Below are 26,587 nucleotides of genomic sequence, written 5' to 3'. Positions count from 1 at the left end.
TTGAGCTATTGATTGAATTTGGAGATGTGGCTTAAAATTTGTCTTTGGATTGCCTAATTGGTTGGTGAGGTTGGTTTTGGCTCGAACCTGCAACTTTTTATGTATTTGGAGACCAATTTAGCTCTAGTAATTGATTAGATGCCATCAGTAATCAATTACTAGTTGCATAATTCTGTTATCTGCAGAAATCTAACTCTGGTAATCGATTATAGAGTTGCATTTTCTATTATAAGTCATTTCAGGAAAATTTGAATTCTCACTTCATTAAGCGTCGGATCGAGCTGAAATTTTGACCAGTGATCTTAGACAGATGATTATTCACTTTGATCGGTGGGATCTTTGATTTGATGTTTGTAGTTAGAAAATTTACTCTCTTATGTTTGATCTTGGAATAAAAGAACATATATGGTTGTTTATAGAATTGTTGATGGATTAATGGATGAATATGCATGATGTATGAAACTATTATGATGATGATGATGATGATTGGCTTGCTAATTGATATGAGCATGTATGGAAATATATGATGATTATAATTGATCACGAACATTATATTACTTAGTATGGATGAATAAAAATATGGGTGATTGTTTGATATTTGGAATTTGATGTGGAATCATGTTAGTGGATGAAACTATGTGTTTGGCGTAATTCCAGGGGTCTCGTGTGTAGATTCTCTAATGGCGTATGTGTTTGGCGTAATTCCAGGGGTTTTGTGCGTAGATTCTCTAGTGATGTAATTCTAGGGGTCTTGTGCATGGATTCTTTGGTGGCGTAATTCCAGGGGTTTTGTGCGTAGATTCTCTAGTGATGTAATTCTAGGGGTCTTGTGCATGGATTCTTTGGTGGCGTAATTCCAGGGGCCTCGTGTGTAGATTCTTTAGTGACGTATGTGTTTGGCGTAATTCTAGGAGTTATGTGTGTAGATTCTTTAGTGGCGTATGTGTTTGGCGTAATTCTAGGAGTTATGTGTGTAGATTCTATGGTGGTGTTCCTTTAATGAATCCAAATATCAACTTGAGTATAATAATTTACTTAGGTGTTTATGAGTGGTGTCATCATTGTATCATTAAATCTTATGTTCTGAATTAGTTGAGATATTAAGTTATAAATTGTTTATGTATATTCATGTTAGCATTAACTTACCTTCTTTTGTTTATGATTGTGTGTTTTCTTTACATTTGTAATGATCGTCATTTAAGCGTGAGTATGGGATGTTTCAGAAGCTAGTAGTGATAACGAGTAGAAATGGATGTGTTTTGTTGGTTTGCTAGATGTATATAATATAGAATATTTAGTATAACTCATGGTAGGATGGCATTTTGTGCAAAAATGAAAAATGTGGAAGACTATAATTATTATTATGATTTTATATTTGTGTATGTCTGAATCTCTTTCCTATGGTCATGTTTGTTTAATACTCAATTATATTTAACTTAAGATAGTAGTAGTGCCTATTTTCTTGTGGTGTTACAAAAAATAATTAAATTTTTAAATTTAATAAATGTCATATATATATATATATATATATATATTTATATTTATATTTGAAAATACAGGTGCAAGTGTTTGCTTTAGTAAAATATAAAAAAAAAAAAACTTATTTTTTTAGTAACCGTTATAATAGAAAAAGTATTATTAAATCGTAAAAGTAAATAATTTTACGTGATTTTATTATATGTATAATTTCTTTTAGTTTTTTATACTATGAGTTGTTGTCTGAATTTAAAATAAAATTATTAAGAATTTAAGTATTTCATTACATATTTTATAATATATATATATATATATATATATATATATATATATATTAATTTACGATTAAATAACTGTATAAAAAAATTGTCAATTCAGTGCCTTTTAATTAGATTCTGAATGATATTTGTAAAATGTTACGTACTTTATTAATCTGATAAAATAAATAAAAGTAACGGTCATAGCCTTGAAGGAACGCTGTGTTTTCTCCCTCCAAAATTCCCTCCATCTCGTCGGAGAATGGCGTCAACTTCCCATGGCAGCGGTGGCGTCGCTGCACGAATAAAGAACGCCGCTTCCACCTTCTGCTCCGACTCTCAGCCGCTAATCGCCGTAACTAATTCCCAGCCTTCCCCTTTTCTTTACCGCTTCTCATTGCTCGTCACTCATTTTTTAGGGTTTTTCAGGATATCCGAAAAACCGTGCTTCTGATGAAGGACATCGCAATTCAATTGGAGAAAGACAACCTCCCTGATAAGGTTTTTCTCTTTTTCAACCATTCAACTTCTTTGTGTTTGGTGATATTATTTCATGAACTAGAGTGAAATGTGAAGATTATTTCAGGTGAAGGAGCTTGAAGATGCGGTTATTGAGTTAGTTGGGTTATCTGAACTAAGTGTGCAATTTTCTTCCGCGGTTCAAGTTTTTTCCAACAGATACCAACCTGGAGAAGAGGTTCCCGAAGCTAACACCTTTTGTTTAGTTCCTCTTATTATTAATATTTGCATGCTATGACTTATAATTTGGAATCTAATTATCTTATTTTTGTTCCAATTGCAGTTCACTAATTTTAGTAAGCTGTTTGAGGATGAGCTTTCCGAGTTTAAGGCCAACCAATCTTCAGATCTTCCTAAACATCCTTTAATACGCCAGTTTAAGGAAGCTGTGTGGGTATGTTGTTTTGTTTTATCATGTGGATAAAATTAACTATTTCGTTTATTTCTTATTTTTGGTTAGTAATCAATGCACTTCCCTATTTTTATAGTGTAGTGTCATTTCTTTTCAAATATCTTGTTCATGCAATGAGTAGTGGTGATTGAATTTAAAGATTGGGAAATCTACTACTCATCTAGTGAATAGAGTGTTGTCTTTATTGCTGCCAATGATAGAGATATAACTGCTGTCTCTGGTAAGAATTCCCATTAATGTAATTTGCTGAATCCTTTATTTACAATTGCATGAGAGCTAGTGACACGCATTCTAATCCATTCCTTCTTTCACACTCTATCATTGGTTAAACTTAATTTGAAAATACAAAATCACTAGTGGATCTTATTAACTAGGAAGTGGAACCTACACAATTTCATAATTTTCAATAAATTTTGGTCAATAATAAAGAGTATGTTTTAAGCAGCATATTACTTTGACTGTTGCTGACATTTCTCTTTCAACTAATATTTTTGTCAACTTTTTCTTGACAGTGGTGATCTTGACAACAATTATTTTGAGGAGCCACTAGATACTAGTTAAAATGATTTAATTAGCATACACTATTCGTATATAATTTTTTCACACCCACCAGTATTTATATACTGAGACAGGAAGGAGAGAGAAGAAGTAAATACTGGTTTACAATTTCTACGTTTTAATATGCATTTCAGTTTATATAATATTGTGCTTCCATGATCCTTTTTAATATGTAAGTTTTGTGATATTATCATAATACTGCCTACTGAGACTTTACTAAGTCCCTTCTGCGAAGTGTTAACTGGATTATTGTAACAAATCTAATTTGCTTGTTTATCTGGATCCTTAGAATGTTCATCATGCGGGACAGCCAATGCCAGGGGAAGAGCAAGAGGATATTATAATGACCAGTACGCAGTCTAATATTTTAAATGTTAGTTGTCCATTGACTGGAAAGCCTATCACTGAGCTTGTAGAGCCAGTTCGCAGGTAACATATGAACCATCCTGTTTCTGTTAATGTTTTTCTTCTGTGTTTGTAGTTTGAGCTACAGCTTTTTTGTTTTTGTTTTAATTAACGTTTACATACTTTATTTGACTGAATTGTTTTTCCGTCACAACTTTATTTCTTGACATATGTGTATATTTGGAATGTATGCATGTCATTTGTTAGGCAGAATGGGTAAACAGGAAAAAAAATCCTAGGTATATGGTGACAAAATTGATTGCAAAATTAAAAGTGCTATATTCTAGATTTAGTCTAAATTTTCAGAAAATTCTTGTTGAAAGGTAGCATATTGAGCATGTTAAGTCAGCTATCTGGTGGACTATGGACTCATTAAAAACTGTGCTACTGATTTATCCAGGAGATAAATGGGTTTGGCTTCAGGTTTAAGTCTGAAAAATCCACATGCAAATCAATAAGAAACACATGTTTGCCTCTTTCTAATTATCAATTTGGCTGCGTTTTTTCACAGCCGTGGCCTGAACACCCAAATAAAATAACTGATGTTATAAGAAGTTATTAGAGTTTGAGTTGCAATTTTATCACAATTCATGCTTGAGAAACAAGTCTTCGGCTGTGCTTACCATATATACTCCTCAGAGTTCGTATTTATTTAATTTTCAGCATCACTTGTCCATAAATACATACCACATCTCTGTATGTAGGAAGTTCATTACAATTCCTGGAATCATGTAAACATGGAAATGAAAAATTCAAATTTTAGCTGGCAGGAGTTCTCTCATTGTATATGGTTGAGTTTAGTGGGGTTAAGGATTCGTGACATGGCTGACCAGCTAAATCTTAGATGCCCTTTATGTTAGCGCCAAGGCACGTTATGAGAAACAAAATGGTTATTGATACTACAGCAGACTATTATTGAGAATTGACTCTGAAGTCTGAAGATGGCTTATTTTGTTCTGAACTGTAACAACTAATGGGAAGAACAAATATTGTGATGCTTTATGAAGATGATGATGATATAGTATATGTTACTCATGGTTCCCTTTCATTGATGCAGCATGGATTGTAGGCACATTTATGAAAAGAAAGTAATTATGCAATATTTGAAGTCAAATCAACAACGTGGTCGATGCCCAATATCAGGTAGATCATTGCTGTCTGTCTGAACCTTTACATGAATCCTATGCCTCCACTGTTTCTCTTTAACCAGATCTTTGTCAGGTTGCCCAAGGATATTGCAGGCAGATAAGCTGGTGCAAGATCCGTTGTTACTGATTGAGATCGATGAAATGCGCAAAACGAATAAAGAAACTGAAGTAGAAGATTATACCATGCTCGATGAGGATTAGTGATTGCTCAAACCTTCTTCAGTTAGGATTTTCTCTGTATATTTTAAAGTACCTTTGGGCATCCACTTACTCCTTGGTCCATTACTGTGTCAATATTTTTGGGCTGTGTACGTTTGATTTCAGGATAATCATAATATCCTAGTTGACCTGCTAGATTGAAACTTCAGTTTTTTAAATTTTGGACACATGATAAATTAATTAAAATTTAATTTATAAGTAAGATTTAAACTATAATTTTATTTTTTATTAACATTTTTTTATCAGCAAAAAATATATTAATATCATAGCACTTGAGATGTTAACCCTTTTACAAGACTATTTACAAAAATAAAATATTTCATGAAGGACAAAAAAGCAAATCATATTCCAAATGTTATTCGTTAAGCTTCTACATCTTCTGATTTGTGGTCCTTTTGAATCCAGTTACTACCATATGCCTCATTCCTTTCCTTACATTCCATGAGTATGATGCATCTTCATATTGATTGTCACATTGCAACATATTATTAATATCTTCAGTCAAGCTTCAATCAACATCATCCAGTACTCTGTCATGGTTTTCATCTTATAAATTAAAGTTGAGAAATGTTGAATTTGTCTCTATCACTTTCCTAAAGTTAGAATAACACTTATATGTTTTCTATATATTATAGATACTATGGATTAACTCCAAAAAAAACAACAGATTTATCTCATAGTAACTTTAAGTAATGAATTTGGCATTGGTATCAATCATTATATAAGAGAATGTTCTATTAGATAACTTATATGTCAATCATATCTATACATGCATTTCTACCATACAAACAATTTTCTTGAATTTATCTTTCCTTATTTAAATATTATCTCATTTTTGTGTTTCTAAATTTTCCGGATAATCCTGTTCCTTTCCATATTTTAATACATGAAATTATAAATTTCAAATTTATCTAAATATTATGAATTTAAAATTTATAAACTCTTTCTATTTTTAGTATGACAAAATGTGTTAGTTTAACTTATGTACATCTGTTGAATAAAATATATTTTTAAACGAAGTGTTTAAAATTTTAAATTATTTAAATTAAATATATTTATTTTTAAAACTTTTGTCACATGATTAATTAATCAAAATTTAGTTTTTAAGTAAGATTTAAATTAAAAATTTATTTCTTATTTACATACTTGTTTTTATCAGTAAAAATAAATTAATACTAGAGCATTTGAGATGTTAACCATTTAACAAGATTATTTACAAAAATCCATAAGAAAAAAAAATTATTTCATGAAGGATAAAAAAAAATCATGCCACTCCAAATACTCTCCTAATTAAGCTTTTACATCTTTCTACTTGTGATCCCTCTCAATGTAGTTATCATATGCAGGGACGACTCACGAGTTTAGGAGACCTCAAGTAAACTTAAAAAATGAGACATTTTATTTAAAATTTATTTTTTGAGTTTTTTTATGCAAATTTATTTATTAAATTGTCATTATTAATTTCATTTAACATTTCTTCCTCAATATATAATAAATTAATTCATTTAATATTTTTTTAGACATTGTTGACATCGAAATTGTTAACATTATTCTATAAGTTATATATGCATTTGGTAAAGAATCTAATCTTTTTATATCTATAACCTTCTCTCCTTCTTTTCTTCCTTATTCATCAACAGTTATTTTTTTTATCTTCTCTCCATTCATTTCACTGTATTTTTAATAAATATAAATTTATTTTATATATTAACTTAATAAAATTACAATATCATTACCTACTAATATAATGTCATGCATATTTAAAAAATGTGTACATTATCGCACATGTGTTTAACCTAGTAATTAAGAATGTCAATTGGTTTATCATTTTTCAAACCTATAATTTTTCTTAAGATATTTAATTATGAAAATAAATCAAATACATAACTATTCAACAAATTATCATGTTCTAAAGACTTTTCAAGGTTTAAGCATTTTTCTTTCAAAAATGTAAATCCAATGACTTTTATTTTTTAACACTAATAAAAAACAAAAAAATGTCTTCATATATTTTAAATTGTTCAAATCTACTTTGAAGTGTGATAATTTCTTTATCTATCATATACAAAAAGTAATCAATTCTAAATGATTCTTGAAGAGATTTTACAATTTTATTCTCAATGTTTTCATCAAATTGTTTCTTTTTGCGTCTAATACATTTATCACAAAACTTGGGTTCTTCTCAACTCGATAGTAAGTATTTTTTTTTTCCTAAACTTATTATCTTTCTAAAAAAAGTCTAATTTTTAATTATGCTTCAATTAATCTATTATCTACCAAAAGACTAACCCATAATCTAACTAATAGTTTTGTAGGAAAATTTCAGTTCCTCGTCAATATATATGCAAAAAGAAAAACTTTTAAAACTCGTAAGTGAAAAGTACCAAAAAAAAAAATTGGACAAAAGAAACACATTTCTAAGTCTAGTACAAATCCAAAAGAGAATAAAAACTACAACAATACAAATAAAAAGAAAAAACATACTAACCAAAAATGAGGATGAAAAATTGATTCACACGAGCAATATGAGATTGAAGGAATGTAATTTGTCAAAACCCTAAAAAACGACTATTAGAAGGAAAGAGAGATAGAAGAGAAGAGAGTAAGAAGAGACAAGAGAAATCACAAAGAAATAAAAAAGATAAAAAAATAAAATAAATTATAAGACAATAAAAATAGTTAATCATTGTCTTCTTTGTAAACAAAATTATAATTAACTAAATAGAGGTTTTAACTCACTAATTATCATTTTTAATGCCAAAAAAAATTAACATGCACTAATAATAATTTAATTAAATTTTATTCTCAAATATAAATTTATAATTAATTTAATAGATCAATACTACTAGGAATAAAATATTCATTTGTGGCCTTTCTTTTGTCTCAAACATAATTTTATAATTGCTTTAATATAGGTATATTAGTACAAAAATATTTTTTTGAGGTTTTCTTTTTAAAAATAATTAATTAATTCATAGGGAAATATTAGTAGTAAATTTTTTTTGAGGTCTTCTTTTACTAGAAGCATAAAGTGAGTGGCTTTAGTTGTTTTACCCTTAAGCGAGTCCTAACCATGTGCCTCCTTCCTTTCCTTGCATCCCTTAACGTTTGTTGGTGCATATTCATATTATTGTCCCACTGCAGCATATTATTGATATCTTTATACTAGCTTCAATCAGCATCATCCACTTCTCTATTGTGGTGCTTATCTTATAAATTAAAGTTGTGAAATGTTGAATTTGTTACGGTCATTGTCCCTATATGCTAGAATAACACTTTTATGTTATCTATAGGGTATAAATACTTTGGATTAACTCCAAGGAAAGAAACAGACTTGTCTCATAGTGACTTTAGGCATTGAACTGGCATTGGTACCAATCATTATAGAAGATAAAATGTTATGTTGGATAGTTTATATTATATCCATATCCATGCATGTATTTGTGCCATACAATAATTTTTCTCTGACTTTACCTTTACTTATACAATTAGACCATTTTAATATTTTAAATTATAAAATTTCAAACTTTATTTAAATATTAAGAATTTAATAATTTATAAACACTTTATTTTTTTTAGGTTGACAAAATGTGTTAATTTAACTTATTTACATTTGTTAATAAAAGATATTTTCAAACGAAGTTTTTAAAATTTTAAATTATTTAAATGAAGTATATTTTTAAATTTTTTGTCACATGATAAAGTAAATAAAATTTAATTTTTAAGTAAGTTTTAAACTATAGTTTTATTTTTATTTACATAATTTTTGTTGTCAGCAAAAAATATATTAGTATTAGAACATTTGGGATGCTAACCCTTTTATAAGACTATTTATAAAAATTTATAAAATAAAAGTTTACATGAACAACAAAAAAATAAATCATAGCACTCCAAATGTTCTTCTAATTAAGCTTCTATATCTTCTCACTTGTGGTCCCTTTTAATGCAGTTGTCATATGCTCTCTTCCTTTCCTTGCATACTCTTGATGTTTATTGGTGCATCTTCATATTAATTTCCATTACAACATGTTGCAAATATTTTCATTCCAGCTTCAATTAACATCATCCACTTCTATGTTTTGGTTCTCATTTTATAAATTAAAGTTAAGTAATGTTGAATTTGTTACAGTCATTGTCCTTGTAAGGTAGAATACACTTGTATGTTATCTATAGAGTATAGATACTCTGGATTAACTCCAAGAAAAATAACAAAATTATCTCATAGTGACTTTAAGCATTGAATTGACTATTGATACCAATCATTATGAGAGAGAATGTTATGTCGGATTATAGTTTGTATTTCATTCATATCCATGCATGCATTTGGGCCATACAATCAATTTTCTCTAAGTCTACCTTTACATATTTAAATGTTTAAATATTACCTCATTTCTATGTTTCCATATTTCCAAGATCATATTTCTTTTCCATATTTGATTTGTTTGTCATTTATTTGCATTTTAGAGAAAATGTTAGAAATTAACCGTATAATAGATATGACACACTACATTAACTTTTATTAATATGAGTACTTAAGCAATCAGACCATTTAAATATTTTAAATTATAAAATTTCAAATTTTATCTAAATATTAAGAATTTAATAATTTATAAGTATGACAAAATGTGTTAGTTTAACTTATTTACATTGTTAATAAAATATATTTTCAAACAAAGATTTTAAAATTTTAAATTATTTAAATGAAAGATATTTTTCAATTTTTTTCCACAAGATAATTTAGTTTATCAATAAACTTTAAACTATATTTTATTTCTTATTTACATACTTCTTTTTGTCAAGAAAAAACATATTAGTATTATAGCACTTGGGATGCTAACCCTTTTAAAAGACTATTTACAAAAATCCCCAAAATAAAGGATTTCATAAAGAACAAAAAAATAAATCATAACACTCCAAATGCCCTTCTTCTGATTAAGATTCTACATCTTCCCACTTGTGTTCCTCTCAATGTAGTTGACATATGCCTACTTCCTTTCCTTGCATTCCTTGATGTTGACCGATGCATCTTCATATTGACTGTCTCATTTTAGCATGTTATTGATATTTTCATTCCAACTTCAATCAACATCGTCCACTTCTTTGTTGAGGTGTTCATGTTATAAATTAAAGTTGATGAGTGTTGAATTTGTCACAGTCATTGTCCATGCAAGCTAGAATAACACTTGCATGGTATCTATAGAGTATAGATACTCAGGGTTAACTACAAAAAAAAAATAAGAGACTTATCTCATGGTGATTTGAAGCATTGAATTGAGCATTGGTTTCAATCATTATATGAGAGAATGTTATCTGAGATACTTCATATATATATATATATATATATATATATATATATATATATATATATATATATATATATATATATAAAGACAAACTCAGAGAAAATTTGTGGTAATGCAAAAGTGTATGCGCGCACACACACACACACACATATATGTGTGTGTGTGTGTGTGTGCGTGCGCGCACATTTGCATTACCACAAATTTTCTTTGAGTTTTTCTTCCCTTATTTAAATATCACCTCTTTATTATGTTTCGAAATTTCTTAGATAAAAACTATCATGTTCCTTTTTAGATTTCGTTTGTCATTTAATTGGAAGAGGACAGAATGTTAGAAATTAACGATATAATGACTATGGTACACTATATTCATTTTTTATTAATACTAGAATACTTAAACAATTAGAGTATTTTATTACTTTAATTTATAAAATTTCAAATTTTATCTAAATATTAAGAACTTCAAAGTTATAAACTTTTTTTAGGATGAGAAAATGTGTTAGTTTAACATATATATATATATATATATATATATATATATATATATATTTGTTAAATAAAATATATTTTTATACGAGGTTTTTAAAATTTTAAATTATTTAAATAAAATATATTTTTAAAATTTTTTTCAGATGATAAATTATTTAAAATTTAATGTATAAGTAAGATTTAAATTATATTTTATTTCTTATTTACATACTATTTTTTATTTTTTAGCAGTAAAAAATATTTTAATACTAGAGCACCTAAGATGCTAACCCTTTTATAAGACTATGTAGAAAAATCCATAAATAAAATATGTCACGAAGGACACGAAAAAAATAAAAAAGGCACTCCAAATTGTTCTCCTAATTAAGCTTTTATATTTTTCCACTTATGATCTCTCTTGATGCGGTTACCATATGTCTCCTCTCTTTCTTTGCATCTTCATATTGATTGTCCCGCTGCCAATGGCGGAGCATACTTGAGGCAGGGAGAGGCCACGCCCCCCCCCCCCCACCCACCCACCCACCCAAAACTTTTTCATTCTTTTAATATTTTAAATCTTTTAATTTTTTTAAAAATTATATGTATGTTTAAAATTTGTTAAATTATTTATTTTTTAATTGTTTTAAATACATATTTTTTTTAAATTAGATAATAGTATATTGAAAAGTTAATAAAAATAAAATTAGGTATTTTTTATTTCTATTATAGAGTATAACTTTTAATGTTAATAAATTGTAAAATATAAAATCAAATATAATAAAGAAAATAAATTATTAAGATAATTTTTATTTTCTATTTTAATTGTCTTTTTAGTTTTTCACATATTGAATTTATCTCTCACATTTATCTAATTTCATTTTGTTATTTTACGAAGAAAAACAAAAGTTAAGAAAAAACTTATTATCTCTGCCCTCATTTTTTATATCTTCTCCTTCCATTCTTAAAAAGAAAAAAAAGTAATTTTCTCCAATCTCACTTGGTAGTGAAATACATTTAATATTTACCACTATCTTTTTATCTCATGACCCTTGTGTGTGTATATATATATATATATATATATATATATATATATATATATATATATATATATATATATATTATAGACAATTTTTAATTGTGACTTGTTTATCATAATTTTTTAGTAATTATGTCTCTCAATTATTGGTTATATTATGATAAATTATTTTTTAGTGTTAAACTTGTTTTTTAAATAGGTATATTAATGAAAAACAAAAGAATAAATTCATTTGCATACGATGGACAATCTGTTAGATAGTGTAGTGTGTTTTATAGTTATAGTTATACTAAAATATTATTCACTTTCATTGAACGAGTGACAATAATGTTAAATATATAAATTTTAAGTATATTATTTTGGTTCCCCTAAAAATTTTGATCAAGATCTGCCACTACCCGTTGCAACATGTTATTGATATTTTCATCCCAGCTTCAATCAACTTCATCCACTTCTCTATTGTCGTGCTCATCTTATAACCTGAAGTTCATGAATATTAAATTTGTCCTAGTCATTGTCTCATGCAAGCTAGAATAACACTTGTATGTTATTTATAGCATATAGATGCTCTCGGCTAACTCCAAGGGAAGCAACAATTATGTCATAGTGACTTTAAGCATTGAATATAGCATTGAATAAGAATTTAATAATTTATAAAATCTTTTTTTTTAGGATAACAAGATGTGTTAATTTATTTATTTACATTTGTTAATAAAATATATTTTGAAACAAAGTTTTTCAAATTTTAAATTATTTAAATGAAATATATTTTTAAAATTTTTGTCACATGATACATTAAATATAATTTAATTTATACATAAGCTTTAAAATATAATTTTATTTCTTATTTACATACTTTTTTTCCAGCAAAAAACATTATTATTAGAGCACTTGAGATTCTAACCTTTTTACAAGACTATCTACAAAATTCTAAAAAATAAAAGACTTCATTAAGAACACAAAAATAAATCACAGCACTCCAAATGTTCTTCTAATTAAGCTCCTACATCTTTCCACTTGTGGTCTCTCTCAATGCAGTTGTCATATGCTTCCTTCCTTTCCTTGCATCCATCCCTTGGTGTTTATTGGTGCATTTTCATATTGATTGTCCTACTGCAGCATGTTATCGACATATTCATTCCAACTTCAATCAACACCATCCACTTCTTTGTTGTGGTGCTCATCTTATAAATTAGAGTTGAGGAATGTTGAATCTGTCACTGTCACTGAGTCTACAAACTAGAATAACACTTGTAAGAATAGGGCATTAGAAACTCTAAGAAAATAAAAGACTTATGTCATAGTGACTTTAAGTATTGAATTTGGAATGAGTACACATCATTATGTTATGTATATATATATATATATATATATATATATATATATATATATATATATATATATATATATATATATATATATATATATATATATACACACACACACACACATACGTGCAAACTAGAATAACACTTGTATGTTATGTATATACTATGGGTTATCTCCAAGAACAACAATTGACTTATCTCATAGTGACTTTAAATATTGAATTGGGCATTGCTTCAGATCATCATATCAAAGAGAATGTTATGTTAGATAGTTTATATTTGGGTTAAATATGTTGTTTGGTCCTTCAAGTTTTAGTGAATTTTGGAATTAGTCCATTTTCGAAACTTTATACCAATTTAGTCCTTCATTTTTAGAAATGCATGGATTTAGTCCTTCTTACCAAATTTTGTTAAGTTTATTTGACATTTTAATTGCATTTTATGATAATATTTGAGTTATCTTTGAAGCGAAAATGTGTCAAACGGTGTAAAAAATTCAAATACTATCATGAAATGCGTTTGAAACATTAGATAAACTTAACAAATTTTGGTTAAAATGACTAAATTCACGCATTTTTATAGATTAAAGACTAAATTGATCAAAAGTTTTGAAGAGAAACTAATTCCAAATTTCACTGAAACTTGAGGGACCAAAAACATATTTAACCCTTTATATTTCATATATGGATAATGATATTTTAACTCATCTTTTTTTTATCCATTTTTAATCCATTACTTCAATCACTATTAGATTTTCTACTTTGATTCTTTTTAATGATGTGATGTGATGATCTAAAGGTGATTAAAGTGGTGGGTTAAAAGTGGATGAAAAAAAAAGTTAAAATCCTTCATATATATATATATATATATATATATATATATATATATATATATATATATATATATAATGGTTATGATATACTTCATTCACCTTTATTAATACCAGAGTACTTAAACAATTTGAGCATTTTAATACTTGAAATTGTAAAATTTCAAATTTAATCTAAAGATTAATAATTTAAAAATTTATAAAAATATTTTTTTTAGATGACAAAATGTGTTATAGTTTAACTTATTTACATTTGTTCGATAAAATATATTTTCAAACTAAGTTTTAGAATTTTAAATTATTTAAATGAAATTTATTTTTAATTTTTTTTTCACATGATAAATTAATTAAAATTTAAGTTTTAAGTAATATTTAAAATATAATTTTTATTTCTTATTTATATACATTTTTTTGTCAACAAAAAATATATTAATACTAGAGCACTTGGGATCCTAACCTTTTACAAGATTATTTACAAAAATCCATAAATTAAAAGATTTCGTAAAAGACAAAAAAAAATAAACGTAGCACTCCAAATATTCTTGTTATTAAGTTTCTACATCTTTCCACTTGTGGTCTTTCTCAATAGAGTGACCTTATGCCTCCTTCCTTTCCTTGCATCTCTTGACGTTTGTTGGTGCATCTTCATATTGATTTTTCCACTGTAACATGTTATTGATATCTTCATTATGGCAATAAGCATCATCCACCACTCTTTTGTGGTGTTCATCTTATAAATTAAAGTTGAAAAATGTTGAATTTGTCACAATCACTATCCCTACAAACTAGAATAACATTGATATGTTTTCTATAGAGTATAGATACTCTGAGTTAATTCTAAGAAAAACAAGAAAACAAAAGACTTATGTGATAGTGACTTTAAGCATTAAATTGTGCATTCGTGCCAATCATTATATGAGAGAGAATGTTATGTTGGATATTTTATATTTCATCTATGTTCATGCATGCATTTGTGTCATACAATAAATTTCCTCTGAGTCTACCTTTATGTATTTAAATGTTATCTCATCTCTATGTTTCCACATTTCCAAGATAATAACTATCATATCCCTATCCATATTTGATTTTGTTTGTCATTTAATTGCATGAGGAGAAAATGTTAGAAATTAACTATATAATGATTATGATACACTACATTCACTTTTATTAATACTAGAGTACCTAAACTTAAACAATTAGAGATAGAATGGTTGTAGATACTCTCAGTTAACTCCAAGAAAAACAAAAGACTTATGTAATAGTGACTTTAAGCATTAAATTGCGCATTCGTACCAATCATTATATGAGAGAGAATGTTATGTTGGATATTTTATATTTCATCTATATCCATGCATACATTTGTGTCATACAATAAATTTTTTTTTTTTGAGTCTACCTTTATGTATTTAAATGTTACCTCATCTCTATGTTTCCACATTTCCAAGATAATAGCTATCATATCCCTTTTCATATTTGATTTTGTTTGTCATTTAATTGCATAAGGAGAAAATGTTAGAAATTAACTATATAATGGTTATGATACACTACATTCACTTTTATTGATACTATAGTACTTAAACAATTAGAGCATTTTAATACTTGAAATTATAAAATTTCAAATTTTATCTAAATATTAAGAATTTAAAAATTCATAAACTCTCTTTTTTTAGGATGAAAAAATTTGCTTGTTTAACTTATTTACATTTGTTTAAAAATATATATATTTTCAAACGAAGTTTTTAAAATTTTAAATTATTTGAATGAAATATAATTTTGAAATTTTTTTCACATGATAAATTAATTAAAATTTAATTTATAAGTAAGATTTAAACTATAATTTTATTTCTTATTTACATACTTTTTTATTGGCAAATATATTGATAATATAGCACTTAGGATGCTGACCATTTTACAAGACTATTTACAAAAATTCATAAAATAAAAGATTTAGCACAAAACAACAAATCGTAACACTCCAAATATTCTTCAAAAGCTTCTATATCTTCCCACTTGTGGTCCCTCTCAATGCAGTTACCATATGCTTATTCCTTTCCTTACACCCCTTGACGTTTGTTGGTGCATCTTCATATAGATTATCTCACTGCAACATGTTATTGATATATTCATTCCAACCCCAATTAACATTATTCATTTCTCTGTTGTGGTGCTAATTTTATAAATTATAGTTGAGGAAGGTTGAATTTGTCAGTCATTGTCTCTGCAAACTAGAATAACACTTGTATGTTATTTATAGAGTATATATATACACTGTGGGTTAACCCCAAGAAAAACAACAGACTTATTTAATAATGACTTTCACCGTTTTATTGGAAATTGATACTAATCACTATATGAAGGAGAATCTTATGCCAAATAGTTTATATTTCATCAATATCCATGCATGCATGCATTTGTATCAAACAAAAAATTTCTTCTAGGTCTAACTTTCCTTATTTAATTTTGTTAATAATTCATTGCTAAAGTTTTTTAACCTAGCTTTAGAAAATTATATCTCTTTGGGATAAACAATTATACATGGTTGAAATTGTTTTTGACCAATACTAATTAGAAAAGTATTTTTAGTCAATATTTATTAATATTTATTGAAAGGTCAACTAAAGAATATTTCAGATGTGATGACAAGAAATAAAATAATGTTAGAGACTTAATACATAAAAAATATCAACCAAAACTGGGAAAAATATTACTAAGTATTTTTTTTATACTTGAAATTATTAAATATGCTTTAGTAATATAATACTTTTATGTTTGATGATAATTAAAATCCTTTATTAAGAAAAGAAATTCGATAGAAATAATGTTATCTAATTTAAAAAATGTTGCAACTTGAATTGAAAATAATTTAATTTTAATGTATTTTAATTTTCTTGAAATGATGAGATTCTTTGTTCAAATATATAGCTTTTACACAGAAGTAAACCAGTTATTATGTGGAACAAGCAATGAATAGTTGTTGAAGCATCCTTGATGAAAGACTTAACAGTTGAAATATTAGTTTTCAAAGCATTGTTTAACGAAACAAAAATTAGGGAGAGTTCGTTAATATAGCTAAAAATAACTGTTTAAAGAAATTATACAACAAACGTTTTTACCTCAACTTAGATAAAATATTTTCTAATCATTTGTATTAACCTGTAAATATTTTTATAATTTTTATTACTTTAGTTTTATTTATTTATTCATCATTGCAAACATATATATATTATACATACACACACTGGAATACAATTATGTAAATTTTGACTTCTAGTTGTATATATATAAAAAAAGTATTAATAACATTTGTAGAAAATTTTAAACTTTGACTTTTGTATCTTGACATTTCAAAATATTGATTTTAGTTCCCATAGTTTTATAAAAACTTGCAATTTTTCGAACTAAAGTTTGAATACTTTAAAAAAATACAAATTATTTATTCAATCACAAAAAGTAAAAAGGAAAAAAAATTAGATACAAATTATTTATTCAATCACAAAAAGTAAAAAGAAAAAACAAATTAGAGACAAAAAACATCATTAAGGAAAAGATATAAAACATTAACTTTTAGTCCAACTATGAAACCGTCTTAAAACTTATATTCTAAGAAAAAAAACATTGTATTTAGGAGGAGTAATTTTAGCTTTAGATAATATATCAAAAACAAAAATCCCCAAAAGTTTATTTCTTTTTAAATATTAAAATTGTAAAAGTATGCATACGTAATTAAAGTAAAACCAAACAAAGAAACATTATGTATTGCCTATTAAAAAAATGTTATAAATAGGAAAATGAAGCATTTTCAAGATGTCTATAACATCCAAACATATCACAAAACCAAGTACAACAAAAGTGGCAAAAAATAGGATTGTAAGATTTGCTTATTTTGGCAAGTACAAAGGTGTCATTCAACTTTGTTGGGATTGCTCATCTAACTCCTTTTGATCAATTTAAAGTCTTCAAATGATAAATATATTTATGAAATGTTTTTGCTTTTTAATTGGTGACCCTTGATGGTGTAATAATAATAATACACACCAAATCCAACACTTTCAATCACTTATAATTTGAATTTGATCTTAATGTTTACTACTATTGGCAATAATAATCTAAAACCTAAAAATGAAGAGAAGTAAAAAAAGTGAAAAATAGGGAAATACTCTCACACCATGCATAGTTGTCCCCACTAAAGTATCCAATACCCAAAATTTTAAATTTTTAAAGAGCCGTTGCCCTTTCAAAATCTTAACATTTCATGCATAACACCGATACCCTCCCAATTTTGCTTTTATATTTGGGGTCATGCAAACTTTCATATTGGCGGCAACATCGTGTGGAGAAAAAAGAAATTAAAACAAAATGTGTGAAAAATACACTATCCACACGCATTCCAACACCTCATCAGGCGCGTGCATCACATTTTCTTTCGGTTTTATTCAAATCAAGGGTCCTTGCTCCTTCAACCCGCACCTACCATCACGTGTGAATCACGGAACATTCTCGCGCGTGTGAAGAAGGATACAAATATCAGAGCCAAAACCCTCTTATTTTTCACTCTCACACGCCCTAGTCTCTCTGTGCACAGAAAACAAATTTCAGAGAACGAAGCACTGAGAAAACGAAGAAACTCTGGGAACCCCAAATCCCAGAAACTCAGTCTTCGCCGGAAAATGGAGAACATGCATTAATCGAACCGAAACCTCGTCGAAGAAGATGCGTCGCTGATTCGATTTCTAGGGTTTCGGTTTCTCTCCCCCGCCTTGGACCAACTGTGGGCAACGTTGCAACGGCCACGGTTTTCTGCCAAATCGGAGTATTTTCGAACACCCAATTGGACGGAGAAGGCAATCGGTGAATGCCCATTTGCTAGTTTCCGAGAGAGCCAAAAACGTTTTTCGTTTTTTCATTTTCCGTATTTTACATTTTTCGTGTAATTTCTTCTTCTAGTTTTCCGTGTGGTGGTTCCTGCGCTTTCTGGTCATGCGATCATCGCCGTCTTCATTGGGTTCGTCGTCTCGATCGGGTTTGCGGCTTCGTAAGAAGCACAAGAGGTTGGATGCAATATGTGAGGAGGAGTACACCCGGAACCATGGTGAGTTGAATGATGATAATGATGGGTTGAATCCTGATGCAGGAGTTCGTCGGAGCTCCCGGGTTCGCCGTGCCCCGGTGCTGCTTGACGCATCTCCCGCTCCGCCGAAGAAACGACGGAGGGTGCGGAAGGGTGGAATTGATGGTGGCGGGGAGAGTCCTACGAGTTTAGGGCGGGAAAATAGAGGTTCAGGTGGGGCTTGGAGTTCTAGGCTGAGATCAAGGGTTGGGAATGTAAGTTTTAGGGTAAAAGAGGAGGGGGAATCGCCACGTGGGAAGAGGAAGCTTTTTGAGGGTGTGGTGGGAAAGAAAGGTGACGATGAGGTTGGTAGGAAGGAGGAGTTGGAAGGTTTGATGCCGAAAGTGGTTAAGTCGAAGAGACCGGGAAGGATTAAAGCCACAAAGCACGATGAAGGGCATGCAGATGATGTGTCTCGTGGAAGTTTGGAGGAGAGTAAGAGTCAGGAAGTGGTGCTTCTGTCGAGTAGTGACGAGGAGAGTGATTCTGAATCGGAAACTGAGTTGTCGGGAGAGGATCAGATGGATGAATCAGATGAAAATGCCCCTTCTATGGTAGGAAGTGAGGATGGGGATCAGATGGCTGATTCGGATGGGAGTGTCCCTCTCCTGGTAGAGAATGAGGAGAGGAACTTATCCAACGATTTGCAAATGAAGGAGTGTGGCGATGACATTGAATCGTCGTCTCAGGTGGAACGTGAAGATAAAGTGGATTATCAGTTAGAGGGTGCGAAGGAAAGTAAAAGTGTTGGTAATGCAGCTGAACAGGTAGATAATGAAGGATTCGTTGGTAAGGAGGTTGATGATGGTGAAAATTTCTTGAAAGATGTAAATGTTGATAAGGAGGATGATGTCAATGAAAATGGCTTGAAAGATGAAAGTGCTGGGAGGAACGAGGAGTTGAAACATGCTTCAAATGACAAGCGTGGTCACCTGCGTATCAAAGAGGGCAGGCGGTGTGGTTTGTGTGGTGGAGGGACCGATGGTAAGCCTCCAAAAAGGTTAGCTCATGATAATGGTGAAAGCGAGAATGAAGCTTATAGTGGATCGTCATCTTCAGAGGAGACTAATTATGATATTTGGGATGGTTTTGATGATGAACCTGGATGGCTTGGTCGTCTGTTGGGTCCTATTAATGATTACCAGGGTATTGCTAGAATATGGGTTCATCTGCACTGTGCTGTATGGAGTCCAGAGGTGCGGTTTTAATTTAATAGTTTCTGAAACATGGCCTGCATCATGAAACTACATATTTATGGAAGATTTCAAAAAATAACATCGCCAACTGACTTGTTGATCACAGTGATGTTTTAGGCCTACTAAAATCTGAGTATTTCTCTGATCATTGTTAATGAAACATAATAAGTTCTAAACTGCTAATAGGTAATACATAGTTGTCTTATAAATATATTCCCCGTTTTCCTTAGGAATATAACATACATAAGGAATATGAAACAACTATGCCCTTTTACAGTTCTTGGCCCTGGTTGTAGGTTAAAACACTACATGCAATATAAGATGATTTTACAGTTCTTTACACTTTTTATAGACTTTTATCCTTAAGTTCTACGTGCACCATTTAAATTTAGTCATCTGTCCCAAAGGAACAGAGACCTTTGTTTTGACCTGAAAGTATAGATTATGTAAAATATTAAGGCTGTGTGATTATGTTATCCATCGTAATGTGTCGACATAGCTAATACACCAACACATACAATTTTTCGTTCCTATTAAATTTTATCAACTTAATTATTTGATGCTCAGAGTTGTCACACTCAAATTTAGCTTGGTAACTCTTGTGTTGACAAAATTTTGCAGGTTTATTTTGCCAACTTTGGATGCTTAAAAAATGTGAGGGCTGCACTTTTCCGAGGAAGGGCATTGAAGTGCACACGCTGTGGGAGGCGAGGGGCCACCACTGGTTGTCGTGTTGATCGTTGTCCAAGAACTTATCACTTGGTTGGTTACGAGTCCTCTTGTTAAGAACAATTGAAATATTTTGAACTCCCTTTATTTTGTTACTACAAGCAAGAAAAAAAATTCTTTTGTAACAATTATCAGAATTAACATTCTGTCTGGGTTTTGCAGCCTTGTGCCAGAGCTAGTGGTTGCATCTTTGATCATCGTAAGTTTCTCATTGCCTGCACTGATCATCGGCATCTCTTCCAACCTCGTGGTAGTAAATATTTAGCCCGGATAAAGAAGTTGAAGGCTAGGAAAATGATGTGGGAGATAAGGAAACGATCAAATGAAGCTTGTAGAAAAGATATTGGAGATGAAGAGAGATGGCTGGAAAATTGTGGAGAGGATGAAGAATTTTTGAAACGTGAGAACAAGAGGCTTCATCGTGATTTATTGAGAATAGCCCCAGTGTACATTGGGGGTTCAGACTCTGCCTGTGAAAATTCATTTCAGGGTTGGGAATCTGTTGCTGGGCTCAAAGATGTCATCGGTTGTATGAAAGAAGTTGTCATTTTACCTCTGTTATATCCCGAGCTATTTGATAATTTAGGGCTTACACCACCAAGAGGTGTTCTTTTGCATGGGCATCCTGGAACAGGGAAAACCTTAGTTGTCCGTGCATTGATAGGTGCATGTGCCCGTGGTGATAAACGAATTGCATATTTTGCCCGGAAAGGTGCAGATTGCTTGGGAAAATATGTTGGCGATGCCGAGCGTCAACTAAGACTATTGTTTCAGGTTGCTGAGAAATGTCAACCATCTATAATATTCTTTGATGAAATAGATGGTCTAGCACCCGTCCGCACTAGGCAGCAAGACCAGACACATAGTTCTGTTGTGTCAACATTGCTTGCTCTTATGGATGGTCTGAAATCTAGGGGTTCAGTTGTGGTCATAGGTGCGACAAACCGTCCTGAAGCTGTTGACCCAGCCCTTAGACGCCCTGGTAGGTTTGATCGGGAAATTTATTTTCCATTACCATCAATTAAGGACAGAGCTTCCATTCTCTCACTTCACACCCAAAAGTGGCCAAAACCAATTACCGGATCCTTGCTTGAGTGGATTGCAAGAAAAACACCAGGCTTTGCAGGTGCTGATCTCCAGGCTCTTTGTACCCAAGCAGCTATTAATGCGTTGAAGAGGAATTTTCCATTGCAAGAAGTCTTGACTTTAGCTGCCGAAGAAAAACATTCTGGTTCTAAGCCAATTCCTATTCCATCCTTTGCAGTGGAGGAGAGGGACTGGTTAGAGGCTGTTTTTTCTTCCCCACTACCCTGCTCCCGAAGAGATGCTGGAAATGCTGCCAATGATGTAGTATGCTCCCCTCTTCCAATCCAACTTACTCCTTGTTTATTGCAGCCATTATGCACTCTTCTTGTATCTCTACATCTTGATGAACGTCTATGCTTACCACTTCCCATATCAAAAGCTGTAACTGTGATAAAGGATGCTACGATTTCTGCACTGGACAAAAATAAAAAGCCTTTTGATCGCTGGTGGTTGCATATGGATGAATTTCTTCACGAGTACAACTCTGTTCATGAGTTAAAGAGAAATCTTACTTGTTCTGGTATTTTATCTGAGGTTGATGGCATTATCGGTTCTAATGATACTGCAGATGATACTAATGATAGCAACTTGAGGCTAGAATCCTCCTCAAGGAACCATCTTGGCATGCGTAGTGGTTTATTTGCATTGACCAACAAATCAGGATTTCGGATACTAATTTCTGGAAATCCTCGATCTGGCCAGAGACATCTTGCTTCTTGTCTTCTTCACTGCTTTATTGGAAATATTGAAATACAGAAGATTGATATGGCAACTATTTTACAAGAAGGGCATGGAGAAGTGGTGCAGGGGATTGCACAAATATTAAGTATGTCTCTTTTTTATAGTTTTGTTGATTTCTGTACTTTTGGTATCACTGTTGGCTAAGTATTATTAATGATAGCTTTGGATATCAAATAAGATGTTGCCAACAGCCTTAGGCTTACAAGATTATGCATTTTTTATTCTATCCACTGAAAGATGCCATGTGTGAGAGGAATTGAATTTGTTTGGTCTATACAAAAATACTGGTTCTCATATGTTTCATAATTGTAGCACTTCTGGTTCTGATACTCACAATTAATTTCTATGTGGCAGTGAAATGTGCTAGCAGGCAATCTTGCGTAGTATTCTTGCCAAAAATTGATTTATGGGCTCTGGAGAAACATTTTCAAGTCTCTGAGAGGACTGATTCGTGTTTAAAGACAGGTAAGTCTTACTTCTCACCAAACCAAGTTGTTGAGAAGGAAAGAGAGATCAATACTGAGAAAAACTCAACTGAGATGGCCAATGGCCAAGCCATCACAAAGGCTTCATTTGCTTGGATGTCATTTGTTGAGCAGGTGGAATCCATTGGTGTATCCACATCCTTGATGATTGTGGTATGATTTTTTTCTTGCTTTTAATATTAAAAATCTCTACGCAATTGGTGCTAGGTTTTTGCTCCTTCTTTTGAAGTTAAATGTTGATTTATGTTAGGGTGCTATTTCTTAATTGTCAGTTTAGAATGTTTTAGTATATAGTCATAGTCATATTAAGTAATTCTTGTGGCTTTTAATATTCATATACAAATATTTGTCCAACAACACTGTCAGGCAAAATGATACTATTAGCTTGACATTTATAATATTTTGTATTGTTTAGCAGATCCTTATATTTTGTTTTTCATATATTACAGGCTACTTCGGAAGTTCCCTATAAAGAACTTCCTTGCAAAGTAAGAGAATTCTTCAAGAGTTATCAATCTAAAGACAACCAGTCAACTCCATTGGAGCATACTGTTCCTCGTTTCTCTGTGCAGATTGATGGGAATTTTGACCATGACATGGTGATTAATTTATCTGCACTTGAGCTTTTGAGAAATGTAGTTAAGCAGCTGGTTCAATTGATTCATCAGAGATCTCATGTTCATACGGGTAGCCAAAAGCGCCACAGAACCTGTGAATCAATAGAAATTTGTAAAGAAAAGGTATGTCAAAGAAAAGATGGATCAGCCAATGATAAAAAGAGTGAAATCCAACTTGAGTCCTTTACGAAAGTTTCACCAACACCAACCAGCAAGTCACTAAAGGGAAAGTCAACCCTGTTGTTGGCAATATCTACACTTGGTTATCAAATTCTCTTATACCCTCACTTCGCTGAACTTTGTTGGGTCACTTCAAAACTCAAAGAAGGTCCTTGTGTTGATGTAAGTGGACCTTGGAGGGGCTGGCCTTTCAATTCTTGTATAATTCGTCCTAATAATTCACACGACAAGGTTGTAGTTTCTTGTAATTCTGGTAGCATTAAAAGCAGAGAAGCATCTGGTCTAGTCAGAGGCTTGATTGCTGTTGGTTTATCAGCTTACAGAGGTGTTTATAGATCAGTTAGGGAAGTTTCCCTGGATGTAAGGAAGGTTCTTGAGGTCTTAATTGAGAAAATCAATACCAAAATTCAAGCTGGGAAAGATAGATATCAATATTTTCGTATTTTATCTCAAGTGGCTTATTTAGAAGACATGGTCAACAACTGGGCTTACTCATTGCTAAGGTATTTCTGCTTTTCCTTTACTATGCGTGGTTGGTAAGGTATTACTGTTTTTCCATGTCATCATTTTGAGTGTCTTGGTCTCTAATAATTCCTTCCATTTTAGTCTGGAGCAGGATTCCCATGAGCATACAACAAAGGTTACACCAGCAAGTGGTGGGTCGTTAAACAACAGTCATCTCATTAGTGAAAATCACAAAATAGAAGGTGAGGACTGCCATTTTTCTGCTGCTGGAGATGATCATGATTTGAAGACGTTGGAGGAAAGTCATAACGAAATTCCTGCTGAAATGGTGGGATGTATTGCATCTAATAACCAAAATGGTAATTTAGATATTGATTGTGATGATGGAAATGCTAGTTCTGAAGGATCTCTACAGAACCATTATTTTTCTGAAAAGCATATCAACAACTCTGCTGGTGCTGCTATGACTGCAAACCAACCACTTTATCCAGCTACAAGTCAGGAGAATGGAACACTATTAGTACAACGTGAATCTCTAACGGCTAGAAATAATGAAGAGGTGCGTGAAAAACTAGGGACTTCAAATAACTTCGGCAAATCCATGGGCACTCAAACTGTGGTTCTTTCTGAAAATGGAGATCACACTGCTTTGGAACCAGAGACACGGAATATTGAGATTGGTAACCGTGTCGTCTCTGATCAGCCACTTATTGTGTTCTCATCCTCGCAAGACATTAGTGCAACATTAAGTGATGTAAAATCTGATAAACCTGAGAATGTTACAGACAATGATGTCTCTTCAAGCAATGGTAGTGTTCCTGATGATTCGGGGGTTATTTGCTTGTATCAATGTTGCCCTGCATGTCTCCACAGTCTCCATCAATTGACAAAGAAAATGCTTCTTACAGAGTGGGGGATGAACGGTGACCAGTGGAGTGTAGAAGATGTCCATGATGCTGTTGAAACATTGTCTGTGGATCTTATTTCAGCAGTTAGAAAAAGCTTTGTGGCTGAAGATTTCACTGCTTCATCAAATAAAACCTCAAGGCATGAAAATCATGGAACATCTCTTGATTGTTTGAACCCGAGAACGTGTGATGCTGAAAACCAAGGCAAGGATGTTGTGCCTGCCGAATGTATTTCTCACTCTGCAAGCGAAATAGAAGATGCAACTGCAATTGAAGATAGGGCACTGAATGATCTTAAATTTGTTTTCAGAGATGGTGTACTAGTTCATATGGACCCTGACAAGGATGTCTCAGTTCACTGTAAATTTCAGAACTTGTGCCTTTGTTCTCTTAGAGAGTTGATAATAATGACAAAGCGATCTTTTGATTAGGCTCTTGATTCATAGCTTGAATTTCTTGCCAATTTTTTGGTGCTGATGCGGCATTTGTGTATAAAACCTTTTTGAGATTCAAATATAATTTTGACGCGGAAACTACCTTCAACTTTCAACTTCAAGTCAATCCTCTGTGGTCAGCCATGATTATTTCTGTAGAATCTAACCCCCAAAATTTGCTCTTCTCTTTTTTAGAATATTAAGTACTAAATCTTGTTTTTAATCCTGAAATTTGGGCTTAAACCTTGTTACAGTCTATCAAATTTTTAAAACATATAGTTTGATGGGTGTTGCATCCTGCACCCTATCACATTTCTTCGTCCATCCATCAAAATATCTACCGGAAAATCCGTAACAAAAATACAAAAATGGGTGATTGCTGTTCGGAAAAAGATTTCCGGAACTGGTTTTGTACTCCGAAAAATAAATTCGGGAAGTGCTACGATGTAGGAAGAAAAATGATGATGTGGAGGAAGGCAACCCTTGTGATTAGCTCTCCTCAAAATTTTCCCTATTACTTTTATCTCACTAAAATTTATTCATATTTTTTAGGCCTTTATTACTAATAATAACGATATGAAAAATTAGAAATAACCGTTTTAAATCTAATCGATTATAAAATTTAGGAGATAAATTTTGTCGTATCTATCAAGTTTTCTTTTAACCTTATTATTAACATGATTT

The 26,587-nt window shown here is 30.9% G+C and overlaps 2 protein-coding genes across 2 annotated transcripts; both read left to right on the top strand.

Moving 5' to 3' along the window:
* The first annotated feature begins 1,898 nt into the window (after positions 1-1,898).
* On the top strand, positions 1,899-5,196 carry LOC114183867 (E3 SUMO-protein ligase MMS21). The gene is made up of 7 exons (XM_028071027.1): positions 1,899-2,088; positions 2,163-2,234; positions 2,320-2,430; positions 2,536-2,646; positions 3,512-3,651; positions 4,685-4,770; positions 4,849-5,196. The coding sequence occupies exons 1-7, from the start codon at positions 1,996-1,998 to the stop codon at positions 4,974-4,976; spliced, it is 741 nt and encodes a 246-aa protein (XP_027926828.1). The 5' UTR covers positions 1,899-1,995; the 3' UTR covers positions 4,977-5,196.
* Positions 5,197-18,518: 13,322 nt separating this feature from the next.
* Positions 18,519-25,906, top strand: LOC114183246. Its single transcript, XM_028070183.1, has 7 exons — positions 18,519-18,803; positions 18,900-20,258; positions 20,880-21,020; positions 21,150-22,899; positions 23,169-23,452; positions 23,749-24,599; positions 24,703-25,906. The coding sequence occupies exons 2-7, from the start codon at positions 18,933-18,935 to the stop codon at positions 25,898-25,900; spliced, it is 5,550 nt and encodes a 1,849-aa protein (XP_027925984.1). The 5' UTR covers positions 18,519-18,803; positions 18,900-18,932; the 3' UTR covers positions 25,901-25,906.
* The last annotated feature ends 681 nt before the right edge of the window (positions 25,907-26,587 follow it).

Source organism: Vigna unguiculata, chromosome 5 (genome assembly GCF_004118075.2).
Source record: "Vigna unguiculata cultivar IT97K-499-35 chromosome 5, ASM411807v1, whole genome shotgun sequence".
NCBI lineage: Eukaryota > Viridiplantae > Streptophyta > Magnoliopsida > Fabales > Fabaceae > Vigna > Vigna unguiculata.
The sequence above is the reverse complement of the archived record's forward strand: the minus strand, read 5'-3'. Positions and strand labels throughout refer to the sequence as shown.

Coding starts and splice junctions, on each gene's coding strand:
- LOC114183867 (XM_028071027.1), top strand. CDS start 1,996: ATGGCGTCAACTTCCCATGGCAGCGGTGGCGTCGCTGCACGAATAAAG. Junction 2,431..2,535: donor GATACCAACCTGGAGAAGAG/GTTCCCGAAGCT, acceptor TTCCAATTGCAG/TTCACTAATTTTAGTAAGCT. Junction 3,652..4,684: donor CTTGTAGAGCCAGTTCGCAG/GTAACATATGAA, acceptor TCATTGATGCAG/CATGGATTGTAGGCACATTT.
- LOC114183246 (XM_028070183.1), top strand. CDS start 18,933: ATGCGATCATCGCCGTCTTCATTGGGTTCGTCGTCTCGATCGGGTTTG. Junction 20,259..20,879: donor GTGCTGTATGGAGTCCAGAG/GTGCGGTTTTAA, acceptor AAAATTTTGCAG/GTTTATTTTGCCAACTTTGG. Junction 23,453..23,748: donor CCACATCCTTGATGATTGTG/GTATGATTTTTT, acceptor CATATATTACAG/GCTACTTCGGAAGTTCCCTA.